Source organism: Buteo buteo, chromosome 4 (genome assembly GCF_964188355.1).
Source record: "Buteo buteo chromosome 4, bButBut1.hap1.1, whole genome shotgun sequence".
Taxonomy (NCBI): domain Eukaryota; kingdom Metazoa; phylum Chordata; class Aves; order Accipitriformes; family Accipitridae; genus Buteo; species Buteo buteo.
In genome coordinates this window covers 33,236,685-33,260,420 of record NC_134174.1, presented here as the reverse complement: position 1 = coordinate 33,260,420, position 23,736 = coordinate 33,236,685, and the positions used below count along the sequence as shown (strand labels likewise).

Below are 23,736 nucleotides of genomic sequence, written 5' to 3'. Positions count from 1 at the left end.
AGCTTTCCCCAAGTTTCCACCTAAATAACAAAACTTAATACAGATATAGGTTAATGACAGATTTATTTAAGGTTTTCTTTTCCTATTAACCTGAGAGTAAATCACACAACAATCTTTAAAATTGGGTTTATGTCTATTAGAGATATGCCAAGAGTGTGAAGAGCTGACAGTTTTGAATAGTTAAAATTCAGACTAGAAACTTTTTGTATGTTTGTTTGTTTGTTTGTTTGTTTTTCTGGTCTAAAAGCTATGTGGAGCTCAGCTTGATTCTTGGAAGGTATAGATGGTCACTTGGGATTTCTGCTGCTTAACTTCCAGCTGGCTGTGCTGGGCATATCTGTCCAAAAAAATGAAATTAGAGCACCTGCAAGTAGTAATTCTGCCTGGCACTTCTTTGTTCTCCTTGACCTCTCTTGCCTTTACAGACTTCTCTGAACTGCTTGGGGGAGAAATATGACAACTGTTAAACTGAAACTAGGGGAGATACCTTCCTCAGCTGCATTTTTGATTGCACTCATGTTCTTTGATGTTGGTTCGATGGCACAGGGCAGCCCTCAGCACTGAGGCATTCACTGGACCTTAGAGGCCGTGGTAGGAGAATATCAGAGATGAAGTGTCGTCAGGAATTCAGTTTCCCAACCAGGTTCAGTTGAGGAATTTCTTATGTATTGTGGTTTCAACGCAAGTCACAGCGTTTAACTGTAAATGCTGTAATTGGGTTTGGTTTAGATGGGATTTCTATGTTTGCTCATTCACTTGCTGCCTTCCTCAGAGTCCTGAATGGGCTTTTTGCGGTGCTAGCGTCTCCATAGGTACTATTAGCTGTGTAATTTGAGCGGTATTACGCACAGGCCTCTCTGCATTTTACTGTGGCATAATCATAAGTATGATCATAAAACCTGTTTATTTTGAAATTGTTGTTCACTGGATAAAGGTTAAAAAATGTCTAGCTGGTTCTAACAAAACTGAGGAAGATGTGAGCATTGTCATCTTCCTATGTTGTTGAATCCTTGTCTTACCTCCTTCATAATTTGTGTGAAAGTATCAATCATTGGGGTATTATTCCAGTACGGGAAGATGGCAGAGGTATGGCTGAAGGCAATGATTTTGTCCCAGGGACCCAGATCAAGCATGTTAAACCCCGGTTAACCCCTTTGCTGGTTTTGGCAGTTTATTTCCTTGCCCACAAGATAATGCAAGGCTTTCTTCTTGCTTGACAGCCAAGCAGGATTTATAGCTGTGGCTTACCCAAACAACCTGTAAAAATGTTATAGAGTGTTTAAAAAATAATATTTGTTATAATTCAAGTGAAGAACAAATAACCCTTGTATTCCTGTTCTCCTCAGTGTACACAAAATTGCGTACATACCTTAACTCAGATTGGAGGGGGCAAGACATTATTCTGAGAATTTTTTTCTCTCTCTCTGAAAGGGGCTGTCTAAATAAAATATTCTGTTTTAATAAGACAGAAATGTTAGGGCTCCACAAACTGCATACAATTTACTTGACCTTTATAAATAGAACAGCATTGTATCTCTATGGCAAAAAAAACCCTGAAAGTAGCATGCAGATTTATTAACCACCATATATAGGAATTGTTATATTTTATTCCTTGAGCAGAAAGGCATATTGTCCAAGTAGGATTTGGACAGAATAGCACCGTATATACCAGCTCTGTCAGATCACTGCCAAAAAAAAATGCAGATACATATGCATAAAAACAGCAGATGAAAACTGACTGTTGTGTTCCTAAGGTCTTTTGCCTTGGATTTGAGCAAGAGTACTTGTATGAGTTACAGGATGGTAGGAAAGAAATGTTGTGAGTTGTTGAGCACCTTGTGAAGTTAATGCCGCCAACTACTGAAATCATACGCTGTAGAGAAACAAAAACTCGGGAACCCAAATCTTAATGTTGCTTTTAGCATCTGTTTAGGAACATTACACCTAGTATTTTAGAGAGCTTTTTTCCTAAGTGACACCAGGGTTAAAGATGATTAAATAGCTGGTAGCTTTATTATTGTAATAGAGGGGGAAAACTGACACAAGCAAGCAAAACTAAATAGTTACTTTAGCTGGAAGAGATGGATGCCTGTTCTCAGTGTTTTGTAATGGGGAACCTCAGGAGTTTTCATTTCTAGAGTGAATCTGTCTCATAGGGACACAGGTAAAATTAAAGTGCATTTCCAAAGATCTATTTGTGTATCAGAGCTAGCAAAAATGTTTTAAGTGGGCAGAGGTATTTCATTTAAGATAGGTGAATCTTGTACAACCCAGTGGGTGACCTACACAGAGTGTGCGTAAGGGTAAATAAACTGAAGTCCATTGAAAATAAAGGATGTTTCAAACTTGCTGTAAAGGCAGATGTGAAAGTGCAGGTCACTAGACGAACAACGAAGTGCACAGAAATCGGCTGCTATTTCTTGGGATTGTCACCAAGTTTTCCTTTTGCTCTGGCTGCTGTTGTTGTTTGCTAGCTGAGAGGAGATAATTGGCTGAATTTAGATTTAAAAGAAAAATACTGAAAGTTCTGCTATTTGCTCACTGACTTCAAAGGTTTGTATGTTTTTGTTCCATAAACTCACTAAAGGGAGGTGTTTTTTCAGGAGTTTCAGTGCCAGTTACTTTCATTTTTCATTGGTTTAACACACATTTGGGCTTATCTTTGTAATCATGTTCTGCTCATGAATATATGGTATATTAGTATATATGCAAAGAGCTTGTATCTGCTTTTGACTTTAAAGCAAAGAACTGTCTCAGCATCTTTATAATGCACTTAAATGTCTTTCAAGTAACACTCTTAGGTCTGTCGGGGTTAAACTGCATCTGAAATTGTTTCAGCTCCCTCCAGTAGTTCCTTTTTCCTATACCAAAATAACTCGGCTCCTTGGCACACACATTTTCTCCATCTCTTGTTAGCTCTTTCTGTGTATTCCTTCATGTAAATATTTCCTAAATGCAGCCTGCAGAGCGTGGATCGAACACAAAATGTGGAAGAGTTGTAGTGGTGCTTTTCAGAAAGTGAACAAAACTGCATTGCTAGTCCTGTAAAATATTTGGGACAGAGGAAGCAAACTGTTTCCCTAGGGAGCCATGTATGCCATATCAGAACGACCACTGTTTCCGTCTCATTGTGATACGCTGATTTACTGTTCTGCTTTTTTCTGTGTGGTTTTTTTTCCCCCTTCTCCACCAAATCTGATGCAAGTACCTCTGCTACTTCCTTCTTCCTTTCCTATTCTTCCACGTTAAACCCTCAGGGTCCTTCTGACTTCTGCAGCCCCATTTCTAAGCTGTCTGTGTCTTTCTTCAGACTTTTGCCTCGTGGCCTAGGGCTTGGCTTTCTGTTCTTCAGTTGCAGGCTGCAGTTTCTGGTTTGCTTTTGCTGCTGTTTGCTTGCTCGACTGCCTGGTGGAAGCAGGGAAATAGTAAGGGGCAGGAACTTGCAGATGGAGCAGGAGGGGAGAAACTATTTGGGAAGATGGTGGAAGGAAAGAGGAAACAAAATGATGGTGCGATGCACTAGGAATTTCAAGTAAGGTACTCAGGCAAAAAAGAAAGATGATCCAGAGTTTTGTAATGGGAGCAAGCATTTCTGAGTTTGAAGGTGGTGTGGGAAGATGATGGGAAATAAGGGTCATGGGAAATTGGAGACTAAGTACAAGATATTAATGCAAGGAAAAGAAAATAATCATAGAAGTACATTAGGCATGTGAGCAAACTTATTTTTCTGCTCAAATGATGCAGATAAAGGTAACTCAATTCTGTGCCCTCTTCTGGCTTATCTGTTCTGTCACAGTTCTCGGCCTTGAGACCTGTTTCTTCTCTCCAGTGCCCCCATTTAGATCCTTCCTCTGAACAAAAGGTTTTTTGCTGAGGACCTGGGCAGCAGACTGGCAGCACTTTTTTATTCTAAATTATGGAGAGCAAGGGCATTGGTAACTGCCCATAGCTATAGCATATGTTGTAGTAGGTGCTCTTAAATCAGTACACAGCAAGAAGTTTGATCTGACACACACCACGCATTAAAAATATTTGGGGAGAAATGTATATGACTGAGTTCTTGTTAGCACTCTTGCAGCATTGTTGAAGTATGGGATACTGGTGGCTAAGTGGTGTTTTCAGTTGGATTTCAGCTGATGCAACAAATCGTGGATCCAGGGCATCATTTGTAATGGTGGGTTGGTTTTCCAGGCCCTAGCATGTGAGGTTGTGTAAGGACCATCCCAGAGGCTTGAAGATTAAAGATACAATCCTTCCTAAAGCTTTTGAAGCTGTCTTGCATTCCTCTCAGTGGAATTGGAGTAATCTTGATCTTTTCTCTATCATGTGATTCCTTGCGCTTTCAAATCCTCATTGCTGTATGCATTCATGGATTTACCTACTGGCAAATCAGTATGTGTCTTGTCTCATTTTCCATTATGCTTGTATAATCCCATCCCATGTTCACCCATAGTCTTTGCATGTGCCATGGTTAAAAGGGAATTACCCACATCCCCGATGCGAGAGTGACAAGCTGCAGGTACATTTCATGCACCCTGTCTCTGAGAAAGGAGCCTTGTTCACTGTCTGCAGAGCCTGTCCTGTGATGGCAAATACGTATGCTTCCCATCACTTGTGTCTCAACAGAATGAATCCTAAGTATTCCTGTCTTATTAAAGGAATGGCTCTCTTGGCTTGCTGAAGGAGGCAGAATAGCAATTTGCTTAATGCACGTTGCTGTCTGTCCTCAAGAAACAAGCAGTGCTCTTGTTTCTCTTTGGAATGGTCCTGTTTGTAAGGAGGAGAGCACTCCCTTGGGAAAACCTTGACATCTCCCATGCTGGAATTATGGCTCACTAGGCTGTAACACTGGTAGGTCACAACTGCTCATAGGGGCAGGTTGCCTTACTGAATGATCTCCAAAACTTGCTCAGCAGGATTATTTCCCTGGTGAGCATGCCATTCCTCAGCTTTACCTGGACAGTATGCGTTTGTGTTGCTGCATCCTTCTTTTACTTTCGTATTTTGTCCATTCCTGTTAACGTTCTCTGAAGACAAGTGATGCTGTGAAATGTGAGGTTACTAGTATGCTGCTTGTCGAAAAATACCCTCCCATTTGCAAGAAATATGACATTTCCCTTTCAGTATCCTTTGGGGCTGAAATTCCTGAAAACGTTCAACTCTTCTGGAGGACAGTTACTTTGATCAAAAAAGTGCTGTTTCCTAAGGTCCTTAAAAGCTTTTCATCTTTTCCTTGCCTTCCATCTGAATTTGGTGCCCTTCTTCTGATGTCATAATTGTCACTATTAATCTTCAAAACAATTCTTTTAAGTTCTTTCTGACTTGTGTTTATTTGTGGCTGGATGGGGTGGAATAGGTTGCAGGTATCCCTAGGGTTTTTCTTGTATTGTTCATGGGAATTAGGGAAATTTCTCAGAATCTTCAGCACATCTCCTCTTGCCTCCTGTAGATTTTTCTGAGGTAGTCTGAGACTTTGTGAACACTTTGTCCTGAGGCTGCAACTTTCCAAGCTTGGGGTCATGTTGGCTTTTTTGTGAGAAGACTGCTTCTCTGGAGGTGGTCGCCTTGTGCTGCTCTCATGCCTGCTTTGTAGCTGGGCATCCTTGCTGTGGCCGTGGGACCACAGTCCCACTCCCAGTGCCCCTCTGTGAGGACAATGCCAAAGCCTGTGTCCTTCTGCTTCAGAGTTACTGTACCTTTTTTTGGTTACAGCCAAAGGCAGCATCGCAAGCCTGGGATTCTTAGTAGCCTTCCTAAAACAAGATTAGGAAGAGCGTTTCTGAACGAAAAAGCATTTTATATGAGGCAGTTGCTGTCGGGATATTCTTCAAAGCTCAGCAGGATAGTGACAGTCAATGCCCATGCAGCAGAAATGCGAATTAGAAGATAATGTTTTGAATGTGGCACTCTCTCCCTGATTTGGCTTTGAAGGGAACGAAACTGTTAGTGGTATTGCCCTGCTACAAGTCCCAGGCTCCCTGCTTTTCCACAGACGCTTCCTGCTGCTGTTCTTTCTCCATTTAAACATTATCAAGCTGTATGGTGGTTTAGAGTTCATATTGTCTGCCAAAAGGTGCTTGCCCTGCTGTAATCTGGTTTATTAGCAGACTAGACAGAGCCTGCATGATGGTGCCCCCCCAACTCCGCTCAGGCTTGCTGTATCCTAGAGTGACCCATCTGTAAGTAGGTACATCAGCAGTGCTTGCCTTTAAATCCCCACGGGCTGCTCCTTGGCTCTTGGTGGGGGAGGGGATATGTTATTTAAATAATCCCATATATCTTTCAAATATTTATGTCTCAAAGCATGGCTGCTAACGTCAGTCCTTTTACTGACTTGTAAAGCAGGAAGAAATATTTCTCCCTAAAATACCTAAGAGTATTTATTGAAAAGACTAAGGCTCCAAGTGCTTGTCTGCATTCTGCTGTTGTACTCCTATGGCATTTAAGATGGGGACTTCTCCAGACAGCTGAAAAGCAGAAGAGCTGAAGCAACTTTCCTAGTGACAGTAACATCCATCAGAAGTGTTAGGTGAATCAGAGTAAGTGATGTTAAATCTCTGTCACTTCCCCCCCTCCCCATACATCACATTTTCTGTGAAACCCCATCCTAAACTTCCACTGGAAGCAGTTATATATTTACGCTGTCATGACAGCATTCACTTTTGATTTTCTTATGCCAGGGAGGAGCAAAATGCTTTTGCAGAGCACATTCATTTCGCCTGGACAACAGTGCATTTAGAAAAGCTTGCGACGTGTTAATAGCCTGTAATCCAAGAGTTGAGAATGAGCTGTCTCTGCTCAGAGGATCTCTAATTGGATTTCTGCATCTATTTAAATTAAGTTATCATCCACTTGGCAGATTTCCTGCTTATTCCACCAGGGTGAAGGCCATCTCCATAGCGGCTATCAGTAACTTTCTTCTCCAGGGCATCTGAATGCAATTCTCTGTCCACATGTTCATTTATCACTATGAAGCCACGCAGACCTCAAAATATGCTAATAAACTTGAGGGAACTGTTTTAGTTGCCATTTAGCTGACTCCTCATACCTGCCTCCAGTCAGAGTTCACTGTGTGAAGCTGCCAAGAGTGGAAGCGTACGTGGATAATTGTTTGATTGATGGAGAAACTCTTGCCTTTAAAATAGGTGGTTCTTTACAAGATGCATCGTTGTGACCTTCAAGATGTGTTGTCTGGATCTCTGCAACTCAGTCTTGCTAACTGAACTCCTCCTGGAGGAGTTTGGATTGTTTTTGGATCACTTGGAGTTGCGACATATGGGTACATATGTTTTCGCTGCTATTTTTGTTGGTGCAAAAAGTCTCCAGCTCAGTCATGCTGGATGTGAGCACCAAAACGGCTAGATGCACTGGGATAACACCCCTCAAAAGACCACTTTTTTTTGGGCAAGGATCTCTGAGAGACACCCCATTCCTCCTTCACCATGATCTTGCTATGTGTTTTCACAGCTACAATTAGCTGTCCAAAGCTTCTACTATTTCCTTCAGGTAATCAAGTAGAGGATTGATCCTGTTTGGAGGTATTGGTAGGGGTTTCTCAAAATGAAGCTCATGTGGGAGTTCCTCGGAGGTATCAGATATTTCAGAAGTAGGCAAATTGTGTTGGCAAGAGCTGACTTTTTTTTTTTATGGAGCCTGCCAATGTTTCCAGTATCTAAACCTGGATTTTTGTAGGATGCAAAATACTAGCCTAGATAAGGGTGGTAAATTAAGATCTGTGGGGTGAGACACATTAAAATGCAAGAGTTAACCAACTCTTGCCTACAGTATTTTTATACTAACAACAGTTTTCAGCGTAGGTGAAAGGAGATTTTAAATTTTTTTTCTTAAATTATTTTGCTTTTTAAATGTCGAATGCCAAAATATGATATAATGAACAGCAGTGTAAATGAACTGCATGTTTTACTGATATATTTAGAAATCCTAAGTGGAGCTATCTGATCGATGTGTTCTCTACAGAGCAACTTGATTCTGCAACTGTAAGTTGTATTTAAGTACAAGAAAAATGACAATGGGGGGTTATTTTCTTTTTGTACAGGTTTAGATCAGGGCACAGTTACTTTTCCCTGTTGCTTGTCTCTTTAATCAAAATGTCAGTTTAAAAAATTTTAGTGTACTCTTCTGAGGAACATATTCTTCTTTCCAACTATGCAGTAACAGTCTTGGCTGAAGATGCTTAAGATCCTACTCAGAATTTCCTCTTGCGACTTGAAGATACGTTGTGGGCTGTACGTTGTGGGAAAGGCAAGCACTGTAAAGAAAATCCACAAGTATATTTAAGGGCCTTCATGTTATTCAGTCCCAGACTTGAATCCTACTCTTAGTCCCAGTTAATGAGGCAAGAATAGCTCTCTGGAGTTATATTTAGAATTCCGTTTAAGAAACATTCAAAGTGGTCTTTATCCATAGCCAAAACAAACAGCTAATGTAGAGTTACCAACTATTAATGGCATTACAGTCCAAACAAAACCCAGATTTTATCAAAAGGTCTGGGCTTTTCTGTACTGTGCTGCTCCTAGCAGTAAGTTGTAAAAGAAGATCTATTTGTTTGCTTTCAGGCTTCAGTATTTAAAGACACTATCCAGTATTATGCACTCCAGAAAGCGACAGGTCCTATTGCATTGCTGTCGTGCAAAAAGTATATACTGCCCTATGCTGCGGGTGTTTGTTAGTGCCTTTAATGAAAAACGTCCTGGAGCAGTCGGGGAGGAGCCTCCACCTTTCTGTGATTGACTTGGCACAAATAATTTTTCTAACAACATAAACATTTTCGTTGCAAAAACAGCTTTCCTGAGGGCTATGGACTTCAAGTTGGTAGTAGACGGATCGAATAATGATATCAGAAGGTTCTACTTTCTGCCTCTTATTTCTTACGTAGGAACCTAAGAGATCAATATGTAACACAGCCTGTTGAGAAAGGATGAGTGCAAGGAAGAGATTTTGACTGCTGTCTCTTGTTGACGGTCATTTTGATAGCACTACAGGCTTTATGATTTTTGGCTGTTATTTTTGAACCTCTGTATGTTTGGCCAGGCCACAGTATTCATAAATAGAGCCAAGAAGATAAAAGTATGCAGATAAATACATGTAGGATCTATGGGCCACTTGGTGGATTGAATAATTTTATAGTAAGCAATAGCAATTTTTTTAGTAAGGCTTCTGTATCTATATATTTACTGCTTTTTAGAAGGTGCGGGCTTTTCCATGTGGAAGGGAGCATCTCTATAGAGAACTTTTAACACACCTTACTCAAATTATTTAACTTGTCCTTTCGTGATGTGCCTGTCCTCAGTGATTAAACATACATCCTTCCATCAGGGATTTTCTTTAGTTTTGTTGGTTAAAGAGATAGAAATGTTCATAATTGGTAACTCCAGTGTTTTGGTGTTAACTAGACTGGGAGCTGAAATGCTGAGATCCTATTCCAGAGCAGCGTGTGAGTTTATGTTCTAGTGTTACGTACTCTTTTATGTACACAAGGGCTAAAAACATAGTTAAAAGCTCCGTGAATGTGGGGTTTGAGCAAAGAGCTTCCCCAGACCTGCTAGAAACTTGCTCCCTTTGCTTTTTGTGTTACTTGGAATGGATGCTACCCTATGACATGGAGGTATGTCTAAGTACAACTTAAAAAAAAATAAATCTGTTTAACACTTTTTTCCAGTGTATTCGTATCCTGCTGAATCGTTTCTGGAAATCTGGAGCAGGCGTAATACTTGGCCATGTTTTCTCTTTTTAAAGAAGTATTTTTTTTTCCATGGCCACATTTTATAGAAGTAAACACTTTTAAACATTTCACGGTGTGGATTTGAAACAGATGGTTGTTGTAGGGATTGTCTGGACTCTTGTATAGCTCATTATATTCTGGGTCAGAGGCCGCGGATTTTTTTCTATGTTTCTTATCTACTGAAATCAGCTTAATTCCTTGTGGAGGGATATGGATATGGAAACTCCCCCCAAAAAGTAGTGCTTGGGCATGAGTTTCTATAAATACGCTTGATAGGTTTAGTTGGTGGATAGATGTAAAGGATTTAATTTAACGTGTATTTAATTTGTTTTTTTTACACCAATGATGAAACAGCACAAAAAAGATGCCACTGGTTGTAGTAGCTTTGAGCAAGGTTTATCATATGAGTAAATAAGGACTTCTCATCTCCCAGGGAGCTGCAGTTTACTGCTTTAAGCTTCAGCCCTGGAAGTGAGCTCTGTCTCTCTGCTTGGTCAAATTCCTGTAGATGTTTCCCTCCTAAATATGGGGCTTTAGGTCATTAGTAGTAGTTAGCAGACTCCTGATGGGGGAGGCTCTAGTAAAAATAGTCCTTCCCCCCTCTTAGGATTGGCATAAAATTTCATATTGAAAGCTTTAAATAAAAGTTTGGAGAGAGGAACAGCTAAAGAAAAGGTCTTGTGTATTTTTTTAATTCTTCTTGACTATTAATACAAAATGTGCTTTTTCTTTCCCTTCTTTGAGACATCTTCCACCCTGTCTGCCTAGCACATTGCTTTTCATTTTTCTTTCTGGTAGTTTAAAATGGTTTTGGTACATAGCTGTGGTGGTATACTTGTGAACACCATAAAATTCAGATCTGCTTCCAGCTGCTCTGTGTCAGTGTTGTCTAAATTGAACTCTTAATTTCTTTTATTCTTCTTGATCCACCTCTGTTTAATCAACTCTTGCCAGCAGTAGATTACTTGGAGAATGATACCTGTGTAGCTACTGCTGCTTCCTTTGAACCTCAGGTTCCTGCAAACTCCTTTGCAAACTGATGCTATACCAGCACAGTAGTGTCAAGGAGGGCTTTGCATTTCTGTAAGCGTCCCTCGATGTATATGGCAGTAGTGTTTCCACCTGCAGTTAAATTCTTCCCTCCCTTAAACTCAGCAAGCGGCTTTTCCGATGTTGAAATAAGACCTTTTGGGACGAAGATTAACTTTTTGTTCTAATATTTATTGTACGTGCCCGAAGGTATAAATCTAGCATAGATAATGTGTTTTTTTTACTGTGGGCGAAGAGCCTGAGATGACTATTTGTTGCTCTTTGTAAAATGTAAATTACTGTCAGGATAACAACAGGCTGTAATACAGGGTTTGGTATTTTACTGTGTATGTTGCAAACTACTGTAGCATTCACTTTGCTTCTTATCTAGGGCTGCATAACATCTCACTTTGTCTTTTCACATCTGCTACAAACCAAAATTTTTATCTTCTGCCTTCATGCTTGTTTGAGTAGCCAGCGGATGTTAGCAGCAGGGTTTTGAGCAAAATGCTCGGCCAAATTCTGCATTTTATGGCCACTGCAATAAGGCAAACCTTTAATACAAGCCTTTTCCAGTACAGCTGAAATACAGCTTCTGTGCAGAGCCCCTGTCTGCTGAGATAGAAAAAGTGGCTGAATTTTTTTCCATGCATTTTGCTGATCCCAAGCTGGCTTGTTGGGGGGGTTGGTGGCTGGCTCTGATCCGGCTGGAGGACCGGACCAGCCCCCAGTATAGGATTAGGAAGTGTGTGAATTGACACGTTTATATCCTCTGTTCTGAGAGGCATTTGCAACCAGGCATAGAGGTTTTTACATGTTAAGTGTATTTTTAGCAAACTTCTTAAGGTGCTTTTTGCATGACTTCTGCAAATTAGAGTGCAATTAGCTTGTTCCTACTGTTGCCTTATTAATTACCTTGGTGGACTTAAACTGATTGGGGAAGGATGTATTGCAGAGGATTGTCCCATTGTGCCCTTTTTTTTTTCCTGTTTTAAACTGTTCATCAAGTCTCCATCACATTTGATCGTTAATGTTTCGGAAAAATAGTGATGGCTTAGTGCCGGGTTCCTACCTCTGGAGAGTAAAGATGACAATAACTACTTTCTACTCTGAATGACGGTCTGCATTAGGAGCCATTCACTTCAGCACTAAGTAAATATTCATGAAAATGCCCCCTTCTTAAAACAGCATCATTTGGAAATAGTTCCCCTACAAATACTGTAGTTTATTTTGTTTGCAGATTGTTTTCTATTAGAAACTTCAATCAGAAAATACAGAATAAATACTATTTGAAAATAAGAGGTAATGAAACAGCAGTATCTTGTTTAAACCACTTGGAACAGCAGGAGTGAGTTTTTGACCATTTTAAATACATTTTTTGTATTACGAGGTAGATTGTATTCACATGTCTGGGATAGATGCTGTTTTAAAACACTAATGATGACGATTAAAGAATGGCGTGGTTTAGAAAAGCGTTTGTAGTGGCATAATTGTGAACTATGAATTTATATGCTTTGAGTTTCATCTCATATAAAAATAAATATAAAAGAAAAAACCAACCTATTTACCTGAAGTTGCATCTGTGAATTATATTGAAAGAAAACTGTGTAATAAAATAATGTAGAAGGTGTTGAAGGCCTGGCCTGTGCAAGTATGTGGGAATGGTAATCTACATTGCATGAATAATTTCTTTGAATTATTAGAGTGACAAATATTCTCTTATTAGAGTTACTCTTATTGTAGCTATGACAATGTATTTTTAGTATTAACTATTTTTCAAATATGTCAAACTAAGCTTTTTATTTACTTTTTTCTAAAGATGGTTGGAATACTTCCTGATGAAAAGGTTTGTAGCTTACAAACTATGAAGCATGGTTTAGTCTGATGCGAATACACTCATAAATACACAGTTGGGTCGCAAGATGCTTGTTCCTACAGCCAGCACTGTTTATGGGCAGCTGGAGGTGCATTTCTCTCATGCTATGCTCTTTGTATTTGAAGTCTTATTTTAACTAATCATCCTTAAATTATAATATCTATTTTGGTTACATTCAAGAGTGACTGAGTTATTACCCAGACCATTCTATAGAGATACCTAATTTTAAGATGCTTAGATGTGGCAGAGATGAAACTGCCACATTGATATGCCAGCCGGCGTGTTTTTCCTCTTAATGGATGTATTTCATATTGTCATTAAAAGGATTTGAATTACTTGGTGGGCATCGGAGCTTTAATTTCTCTGATATTTCTGTGTTGAAGGACAGAGGCTGTGAATCAGGTGGTTCAGATGTACTCTTAGGCTGTAATGATACTATTAAGCTCATGAATTCCCTAAGTTTCATAGAATCATAGAATCACAGAATGGTTTGGGTTAGAAGCGACCTTAAAGACCATCTATTTCCAACCCCCTTGCCATGGGCGGGGACACCTTCCACTAGACCAGGTTGCTCCAAGCCCCATCCAACCTGGCCTCGAACACTGCCAGGGATGGGGCATCCACAACCTCTCTGGGCAACCTGTGCCAGTGCCTCACCACCCTCACAGTGAAGAACTTCTTCCTTACATCTAACCTAAAGCTACCCTCTTTCAGTTTAAAACCATTACTCCTTGTCCTATCACTACACTCCCCGTTAAAGAGTCCCTCCCCATCTTTCCTGTAGGCCCCCTTTAGGTACTGGAAGGCTGCTATAAGGTCTCCCTGGAGCCTTCTCTTCTCCAGGTTGAACGACCCCAACTCTCTCAGCCTGTCTTCATAGGAGAGGTGCTCCAGACCTCTGATCATTTTTGTGGCCCTCCTCTGGACTTGCTCCAACAGGTCGATGTCCTTCTTATGTTGGGGGCCCCAGAGCTGGATGCAGTACTGCAGGTGGGGTCTCACGAGAGCGGAGTGGAGGGGGACAATCCCCTCCCTCAACCTGCTGGCCACACTTCTTTTTATGCAGCCCAGGGTACACTTGGCTTTCTGGACTGCAAACGCACATTGCCAGGTCATGTTGAGCTTTTCGTCAACCAACACCTGTCAACCAACACCCCAAAGTCCTCCTCTGCTGGGCTGCTCTCCTAAGTTCGTTCATGTTGTGTATGTTTTGCTGCTTCTCCCCAAAACAGACTTCTAGTGGATTTTCCTAGCCCCTGTGCTGCTCCTTTGCTGTTGTTTAGACCAAGTTTCCCGGTTCCTTTTCAGATCTTTCTCTGTGCTCGATTCTGACAAGAAAAGCATTGTTTTTTGCTGAGGGCCTCTAAATTAACGGGGGAGGTCTGATTTGAACCACATCTGAATTCCCTCCGGTCTCTTGCAGGTATTCTTACAAACACTCCACTTGAAAGGCTGATTTTATTTTATCAAGGCAAAAGCCTCATTTTGAGCATTGAAATGAAATAAATGGCTGAAATTGTAATGCTAGTTGATATGACTAATGCTAAAGCTTTTATTGTGCTTTCTTCTTTGATGGGCAGTTTGAGTAATGCTAATAATTAGTGCCTTTGTTAGGAGGATTTGGGGGACTTGTGGAGGTGGCTAAGACCGAAAGAGCAGTATTGAGTCAAGGCATAGCATAGAAAGTGTAGTCTCGCTGTAGCATAGGAGGAGGGAATAAGGAAATAGTGTTATCTGTCATCTGGTCAACACTACAAATTGCCAGCTTCTTGCATTTCTGAAAGTAAGAAGTAAAACAGATGTAGGTTTTTCTGGTGGTTTTTACTTGCATGTACAAGGAATTGGAGTGACAGTATATGAAGTCAAATGAAATTTCTGAAGAGCAAACGGGTTTTGTAGTGGTCTGAGTCTGTGTCGTCCTGCAGACGGTACTCGAAAAGTCTGCTCTGCTTCCCATCCTGCGCTTCAGCTGGGTCAATACTGATGGACTCTGATGTAAAGCAGCATGTTTTGTTGAAATAACCTCATAACTACCAAAAGCATAAAAAGCATCTTAAATGTTAACGAATTGAATCTGTGCTGCATATAACCTTGGGTTATACTTTAAAAGGACTATAGCACAGTCATAATATCTCCAAGGCTGTCTGGCTGGTTTTGGACTTCTGAAGTCCCAGTTTGACTCCTTTTCAAGAAGACATGATCCATTAATGTATCTTTCTTCGAAAACGTTTCATATTCATATTTCAGAAAGGTAAAACTCTTTTGAATGCATAAGCTCTGCAGGTAGCTGTCATCTGCCTGGGCTACGTTCACATTAGCAAATAGTTCAGCCCACAGAAGCGAAGCTGCAGAGTGAGAAATAAAGGGCCGAGGACCTGGTGCCCAGCCTGTAGGTATTTTAGGGGCTTTAGTTTTGGTCTACGTCTAGATTTAGCATTCTTAGTTGTTCATTTGCACAAGTTGGTTTATGAGTTTTTTGCAAAATGTCGTAATATGGGGGTTACGCTGCAGTAGCAGATGGATGAAGTTGAACTTGACAGTCTGAAGGGAAGATGGGAAGGTTTACCTGAGTGTGACTCACTGTGTAGTGAGCACTTTAGTTGTAGAAGCTGAAAGAATCTCAGGAAAATCAGGAAAAACACATCAGTGGTTTTGTTGCACATTTTCTGTCAACATGACAGTGGCAGAGGCACTTGCAGAGATAGCGGGTTGTATTACATACCCATTTGGGTAGTCTCACAGAGAACGCGTGAACTTTGAGTTCTGAAATCTGTATCTTCAGAAACAGCTCCTTCCTTACTCGACTTTGCAAACTGGCTACTTAGAACTCCAGACTTCCAAACTGATGGCATGCCAAACCAAAACTGCACGTATAATGCTATGCACACTAATATAACTTCAGAATTTTCCATTTAGTCATCAAAGAAATGAATTAATGGTGGTGGTATTCCTGTAACAGTGGTGACTCCCCTAGTGCATGTGACAGCCCTTGGTTTTTGATTAATACTCAAAGAATCAGTGCAGTATTGTGCTTTTGTGTGCTCTAGTTTGTATAAATTAATAGAAAATATAATAAACTAAGTTAAAAATCCTTTAACTTCATGTTTGTATTTCCTTTCAGTTTTGTATATGGAAGATATTTCAAGTAGCTATGTTATTCTTTTGTATTATTATAGCTATGAAACTTGTAGCTGAAAGAGGATCTTGCAATCACATGAAATCTATTTTTATTTCAATACTTGATGTATCTAAAACTTACTTACAAAAAATAATTACAATTTAACATTTCTGTAATTTTTTTTACTTCTCTGCAGATGGACTTTATCAGATTTTTAGGGAAAATATTGAAACTTTTTGCCAAGGAAATACTTATTGGGGCACCGTGCGGTTGTGCTAAAGTTCACGTGCTATTAATGAGGTCAGCTGATGGACACTTGTATAAATCTTGTATTTTTTTGCCACAGGTCCAAGGAGCTAATAAAGGAAGCGATCCTTGACAATGACTTCATGAAGAATCTGGAACTGTCTCAGATCCAGGAGATTGTGGATTGTATGTATCCCGTGGAATATGGCAAAGACAGCTGCATCATCAAGGAAGGAGATGTGGGTTCCCTGGTGTATGTCATGGAAGGTACAGTTTAAAAAGCTAGTATTTATTTCCTTTTTTCAACACATACAGAGACAAAAACTTTATTTCATGGAAAAAGTCATTTCAAAGAAAGAGGCTAAAGATGTTGTCTAAATATGGTTGTTGAAAAATTGTGTGGACTACTTTTGCCAGGAAAATTTCTGACTAGTGTGCCTCCCTATATAAAGAAAGAGGGTGAAAGCTGTTAACCTTGCACTGAGATCCGTTGGAATAAACCTCCACTAAATATAGTTCTTTGGCTTTGAGGCAATATCAATGGTTTGCTATTTAAATTAGGAACTTAACAGAAAGAATGGTGTTATGGAAATGGGACATGACTGTAAAGCAAGGAGAATATGGTCATAGCTTGCTACCTTATAGGGCATTGTGGGGACAAGCTTATAAATGTTGATAAAGCACATGGGGATCTCTGCAGAAGCAATGCATTGTGTAATAGAAAATGGTATTTTTCTGTCCTGTGCACAAAATAAGTGTAGCATCTGCAGTTTATCACATCTGATTTGTCACAGGATGTGTTGTGGCAGGGTTTTGTTTTCTTGGTGGAACACAAGAGCAGTGGATATTCTGCTGTTCTTGGGAGCTGTCAGGTTTCTGAAAATCTTTGAATGGGATCAGTGTTGCCAGTGCTGTGTTTCTCCAAAATGTCAGCTATTTGCATTTTCTATCTTACTCTTTCCAAGTTCTCTAACTCTTCACATGTCAAATTGGGCATATTTTATATATATGTTTTCTTTTTAAAGGAAGTGTATGTTCATCTGTAGGAGTTCCTAAGCTTGATCAAATCTCGTGTCCGTCTACTACAGCGTCCCTCTTCTGAGAGTGACTGATAATGAGTTCTGAGACAAATGTCACTGTTTTAATTCAGCTAACGCAACAAGCAAATTCTCAGTTTGATTTGGTACAATGCAAATGGATAGATGCTTATTAAATTCTTCTTGCTCCTTACCAGAGCCATCTGGTAGACTTGCAAGCATTTTGGCCAGATAACACCTAAGGGGAATGGAGGTTTCTTGCTTGCCCATATCTTTTGAGCAAATATGGGAAAACTACAAGTTATGTGTAAGTTGTGTGTTTATATGTACGTGTACATGCACAAATTCATTTCTTATATTGTTCTTTTAAACAAAAATATTTTCAAGGCAGTAAGCCATCCTTTAAACATTGTTTCCTCCCAAACTCTTAATGCTGTATAGTTGCAAATGCTCTTCACTAGTTTCCCAAAACAGCTTTAATGTTCTGTCCTTTTAAGGTTAAGTCCTTTCTCAAGGCACAGGTTTAATTCCTTCAGCTTTTATTATTTTTAAATTTTGCACATTCAAATGGTATTTTGCATTATGAAGTGGTTAGTGGGGGATGCCAGAGCAAATTATGTGTTTCCAGCCCCAGCTGGAAGGATTTAGGTCTTTCAATCCTCCACTTGCACACAGAGACTACTTTGAGGTACGGGATCTGTTCTATCAATAATAAATAACTGCTTTAAAATAATATTTGAATAGTAATTTTTTTCATAGTAAAAACGTGGAGATTCTTTACAGCACAGCTCTGTGCTTGCTTCCTGAAACACCACCACATCAGAGACATGCTCACAGTATTTTTGCTGCGTGGCTGGTTTTGGAGTTGTGTTCAATATTGTCCCTTGAAAAACCCCATAACAAGAAGACACACTAAAAATCAGCATATACTTATCTCCTGCCCAGCCTCTTCACATTCTTTGGAGAGGATTTTGGGGGGATTTATGGGTAGAACAGTTTCTACCACGGTTTGGAGTATTGAACATGGCTTGGTACTCAGATGACCCTTTATTTGATACATCTGGTGATGATGTGCTATTTACTGTCCCTTCCTTGAATTTACCAGATGTTTCTAATTCTTGATCCAAACTCTATCCCTGAATTCTTGATTCTTGTCTTCTAAAACAAATGTGTGTCAAAGACAACTTTTGTGTCTTTTGGGCAGTTTAGCTTATCCTTGCTCTTCTGGCAGCCCTCTATGTATGAGGGCATGACTTGGCTCTCCCCCAGTCTTTGGTTTCTCTTGTAACTTAATTTAAGATTATTTAGATAGCTCTGTAAATATGCATAATGCTTTACAAACAAAATTATGAAGAGTTTATAGTCTGTGTTTAGACATAATGCAATGAGTGATGGTAAAGTAATGGAAATGGAAGAAGACATTATCAAATGGGTTGGATTATGGTTATGAGAACAGGCTCACTAGCTTATTTTGGCTTATCATTCTGTGTCCTCTCCATTATTACACCCCCCCCCACCCCCCCCCCCCACCCCCCCCGCCAATGCCCTCTAACTACATTGTTTACAAAACTCTACTGGAGAAACCCATCTTTGTGAGTATTACTGAGAGGTAGTTTCTTTTCTCAAAAATCAAATAAACGCTGCAAGTGCTTCTTCCATTAATTCCTCTTTCTTTCCTTACTTGGACTTCTAGCTGTGATTAAGATGAATAAAAATTACTCATGTAGAGCATTTGATAACCAATACTCTTATGCTTGTTTATAATTTATGATTCAGCATTTAGATAGAGCCTCTTACCAGAAGTCTGAGTTATATATTGGTGATGTTTCCTTAGACTAATTTTAAATAATAATTTAAGTAAGATGGATTTGAAAACATCCATCATTTTCACTGTTACTTTCTGTGTTCTCATTTATCAGGGTGAAGCAGTAGTTAGTGTCTGTTTTAATTTTCCCCTCTAGACACAAGGACTCTACTAGTCCTGGTGAGACCTTTATAATTATGGTCATTGAGTATTTTGGTTCTTTACCATGGATGTTAAAATTCGTAGGTATGTGATGCTTGCTGAGCTCAATGAATCTTAAAAGGCTGGATAATGATGAGTGTTGACCTCCAAACTCTTTCATTATGGCTTGATGATGCTTTCTGAAGGTAATTCCAGGTTTGCTATGTTCCTTGGGTGGGAGTGGCTGTAGCATTGTACCTCAGCAAAGAGTTAGGAAAAGGCTTGACTCCACTTTTCCATGTTCTCTTTGGTTCTAGCAGAAAGGTAATTTCATGCTGTCCAATATTGTGTTTACATGTGCAGTCGTCTTTCTTCCTGCATTTGCTCAACCCTACCCACACTAGTAGGCTTGACTCTTTCCTCTCCAGTCACGTGCTACCATGCATGCGATGACTGAGTAAAACCTTTGTATTCTTTGTCCTATTATTCCATGTTTTACATCAGATTTCCTGCCCTGTATTTTTTTTTTGTTATCAGGAGTGAGAGCAGCAATGGTATAAACAGGTTGGACTCTAGAGATGAAAAGTTGGTTAATACAGTGAAGCTTGAGAAAAGACTGAGGTTATTGAAAACACGAGAAGAAAATCTTTCATACATTCTATTATTCAACCTGTTATGTGTCAAACTTCAAACCTGGGCAGGGAGAAGTGAAATGCAGTACAGAAAAATAGGAGGATACTGTAAATTGTGATTTGGATGGGGAGAGGAGGAAGCTGAGGGAAAGGTCTTGGAGTAGAAATGGTGAGGTACTATCAGGGAAGTCAAAATGAGTTGCTGAGTTCAAAAGGAAGATGTTTTCTCTATCTGCAGCATGCTGGGTAGAAGCAAGTGTTGAGTTTGAAAGGTAGGAGTGTGCCTCTGGCATGTGCCATGGTTTAGCTGGATTGGGTTTGTTCGTCAGTCCCGAGAGGAGGGAGATATCTGTCAGATTGAGGAGCTCTCAATATAAACACCCTCTGGCCTGAACATGCACTGATCTGGAACCTCGCTTTTAAGGGTGTTTGCATAGGATAGCTCTTAAATTGCGCAAGGCTAAGGGAGATATGTGGTTAGTCTCACCCTTTAAACCCAGAACTGCTAATATGCTCAAAAACCTCTAAAAGAGGAGGGTGCCCCAGTCCTGGTAGACTTCCCTCTCCTGGGTGTGCATCTGGACTTTTTGGACTGGTGCTGCATTTCTTGAATCCAAAAAGTTTTATGCAAAGAGTTTGGGTTGTTGTGGTTTTGGGTTTGTTGTTTTTTTTTTTTTGTGTATGTGGTTTGTGGTTTTGGTTTTTGTTTTTTAAGCTTTATTTTTTTATTTTTTTATTTTTTATTTAGGTAGGATTTAACTGGAAACTTGCCTGGTTTTCTGGTGGGCTTCTGCCTGGGCTTTCATAAGGTACAGCCCTGAGGACCTACAGAATGAGAGTGGTGCTTGTTGGAGATCCCTTCTGGGACCCTGTCTCCAGGACAGCCTTGCTGCACTGAGGCAGGCAGGGTCCTAGGCATGAACACCCAAGGATTGCTGTTTCTACCAGGTCTGAAGCCTTGGAAATACTGGTTTGGGGTGAACTTGGGCTCTTGTTCCTCTTTGGGCCAGTAGTGAGAAAACAGCTATAAGCCAGGAGCTGAAACTGAAATTTCTCAGCAAGCAGAATCCCAGTTTAGGGCTGCTTTGCTTTTAATAAGTTTAACAAGCTTTTTTTTTGTTCTGGGCTGACTCTAGCCATAGTCTGTGTCTTGCTGGCCAGATTTCTACCTCCAGGAAAATAAGGGCCCCCAGTTCACCTGCTTCAGACTTCCAGGACTACTGCTCCCCCACCATATCCAAGTCTTTAAAACACTTTATTTGTCTAGCTTCATCCTGGCTGTACCGTTACCTGGTTTAGTCCTCTGGGGCAACTGGGTCTGATGGATTTGTGGCACAGACTGCCTTTGAAATGCCTTATGTGTTAAATGCGGATAGTCAAGGATACATTTGATCAGATAATAAAATTCATTAGGTTGATGCCAATGTATTTCTTCCAGAGAGGAGGGAAACCCTAATAGGAGGCACCCCCAGTGAGGCACAACACCCTGAAGGGCTCCAGAAGAGGCACTATTAGATAGGTGCCAGGGTGGAAGAGAAAGTAGCATCGCAATCGGAGCCCAGTGAAAAGAGATCTCTTTATGGCTTTACACCTTACCTGATCTCAGGCAGGGTTTTTGCTCTTCACAGACTGTTCTTTGCATTTTAAATGTTTGTCTGTTCCTCAGTAGTGGTGCTGTCATCAGGTATCTTTGTGATCATTAAATAGTAACACGAACTAGGTCCTATGCCTGTGAAAGACTTCTCAGGGCAGAGACCTCAGTTAGGGTGTGGAGAGCCATTGGATTTGGGTGGTACCAGCAACCTGTGTTTCCTGAGTAGCGTTTTGTGCAAGTTAAGCATTTCTCTTCCTCTCCAAAGTTTTCTCTTAAGCCCTATGGGAAGGAAGCTGGTTCTTATGGACTCTTGAGGCAAATGGCACGTGTCCATTTGTCTTTGGTGGCTCATGAACTGCAGAAGAAGGATGTATATGAAGTAGCAAGGTGCTAACTGGTATTTCATCAGGTTCTGAAATGGTTTGGGGCAGGGAACACCCCTTAATTACCCTGTGTTCATTAAGCAGCAAGAAGACCCCACAACTTTTGCATATTAACTGAATTGGCTAAGGAGATGCCCTTAATCTCTATCAACACCAAAAAATTTCCCTTATAGCTGTGCTTTGAAGGTGGAAATTAACTTATTTGTGATATAAGCAAGTATTCATTAGGGGCTGAAATAACTGGAAGCATTAAACGTACATGCTCTGACCACCTACAGCAACAGTATTCCTCCAGGCTGATGAGACTGGTAGTGAAAAGGGGGATGAGTGATGCTGTACTTATACATCTGAACTAGTCTATACTGGCACTCTTGACTCTGCAAGTAAAACAATTTTGAGAATAAAATAAACTTATCAGAAATACTACCTTTCTTATGAGAAAGGATGTTGCTCTAAGAGTGGTTCAGCAGATAGTTTGTCTTAAAATTGAAGTTACTTTTAGAGCCAAAAAAGATTATTGCTGGTTAATCATATTCTGCCTCTAAAATTAGTCCACCACCTCCAGTTTTTTTTTTAAGGAAAAAAACCAAACATTTTCCAAGTTCTAGTTTTGCAGGTTTTCATTTGTTGACCTCTTTGTCATTATGCCTTCTTTGGGCATAACATTTCTAAAATTTTCTGAAACCACTTAAAAATGTGAAAAACTGAAAAGATCTCTTTCAGAGAGATACATCTAGATCTGTACTGTGTCGACAGGTTTGAGTTATGTGTGGGTGTTACCTCACACTAATGAGGATAAATGTGATATCCCACATCTGAAACCAAATGTTTCCTCTTGTGCTCCCTCTCTGTCTGAACCTGTCAACTGCAGTATGTCAAATTTGATGGTTGCATTATGAAAGGAAAATATATCAGCAGAGCTGTAGATAAATCAGGTGACAAAGTTCAAGTTTTAGCGTCTCATGTGAATAACAGTCATACTGTTATAAACAGATGTTCTAATTTTTTTAGAAACTATATTAATAGGTGTAAGGAGTCCTCCTTTTATGTTTGTTGCTATTCCTATAAAGTATGGAAGAAATAATACAGTGAGCCGGGGGGAAAAGGAAAGTTAAAATACTTGGATTAACGATTCTGTCACTCATGATCTTGTATTGGCAGTAGGTGCTGTAACATCCTCCCTGATTGTTTGTCCTTCTGCAAATAAATATTGAGGTTGCACCTCTGCACCACATCTTGAGAACCTGAATGAAGAAAAATAGCTCTGCCTATGGGCAGACCCTATGGACTCCTACTTCTATAGGCACGAAAAGGGAAGAAGCAGCTTTTTAAGAACCCATGTTGAGAAACCACCTACACTTCTCCCAGCCTCCCAGCCCTTGTTTTAGTAGTTTCCCTCTCTTCTTAAATTTCATTTTATTTTGTCTTCAGGCATGGAGATTCGCCTTTTATGTTTAAGGGAGACTTTGTTTCTTGCTTCATTCTTGGTAGCTTCTCCAAAGCAATGAAGTGTCTAATTGTGACTTCCCATGGGAATGTGGCTTTTTGGGAGTCAGAGATGTCTTGGGAAGGAACGTATTCCTAGAAACTGCAGAATTTGCCAGAACATCAAGCTTGGTGTTGAGGAGGCAGGACAAAGTCTCTGTAGCCATTTGAACTACAGAGAGAAATGCAAGAAGCCATAGAAGACCTCCCATCAGAGGCAGCAGAGTTGCCCGGTCTCAGATGGGTAAAATCCTCAAAGTAACTCAGTCTCTGGGGATTTTTTGCTGTTGAATCAAAACCAAAGCAGGCGTAATAGATACTATCTCTGTTCCTCAAGACATCAGCTTGCTGCCTCCTGCGGGTTATCACAGCCTTTGCCCTTGACACTGTAAAATTTTTCATCAATATGTTGACCAATGCACTTACACTTGTTCTCACTTCTGAAGGTGTGCTGGAGTGCATCACCCTTTTCTCTCCTGTTTGCTTTTTTCCTAACTGTGCAGTTATATGGGTTTTTTTTCCCCTAACTGGACAATGATCACTGCAGACTGTTGAATGCTATGTGCGGTCACCCATAAATGCTGTATTCAATCTGCCTTTGTGTCACTCTCCCTCTGACCCGTCTTTTGTCTCTTTATGGACTACGCTC

The 23,736-nt window shown here is 40.2% G+C and overlaps 1 protein-coding gene across 2 annotated transcripts in view; it reads left to right on the top strand.

Annotated features, from left to right (window-relative positions):
* The window catches only part of PRKG1 (protein kinase cGMP-dependent 1), a 525,032-nt gene that overhangs the window by 50,151 nt on the left and 451,145 nt on the right, over window positions 1–23,736 (top strand). For both annotated transcript variants that reach the window (XM_075025451.1, XM_075025449.1), the window contains exon 2: window positions 16,112–16,278. In XM_075025451.1, the coding sequence (XP_074881552.1) occupies window positions 16,112–16,278 (167 nt within the window). The remainder of the gene's footprint in view (window positions 1–16,111; window positions 16,279–23,736) is intronic.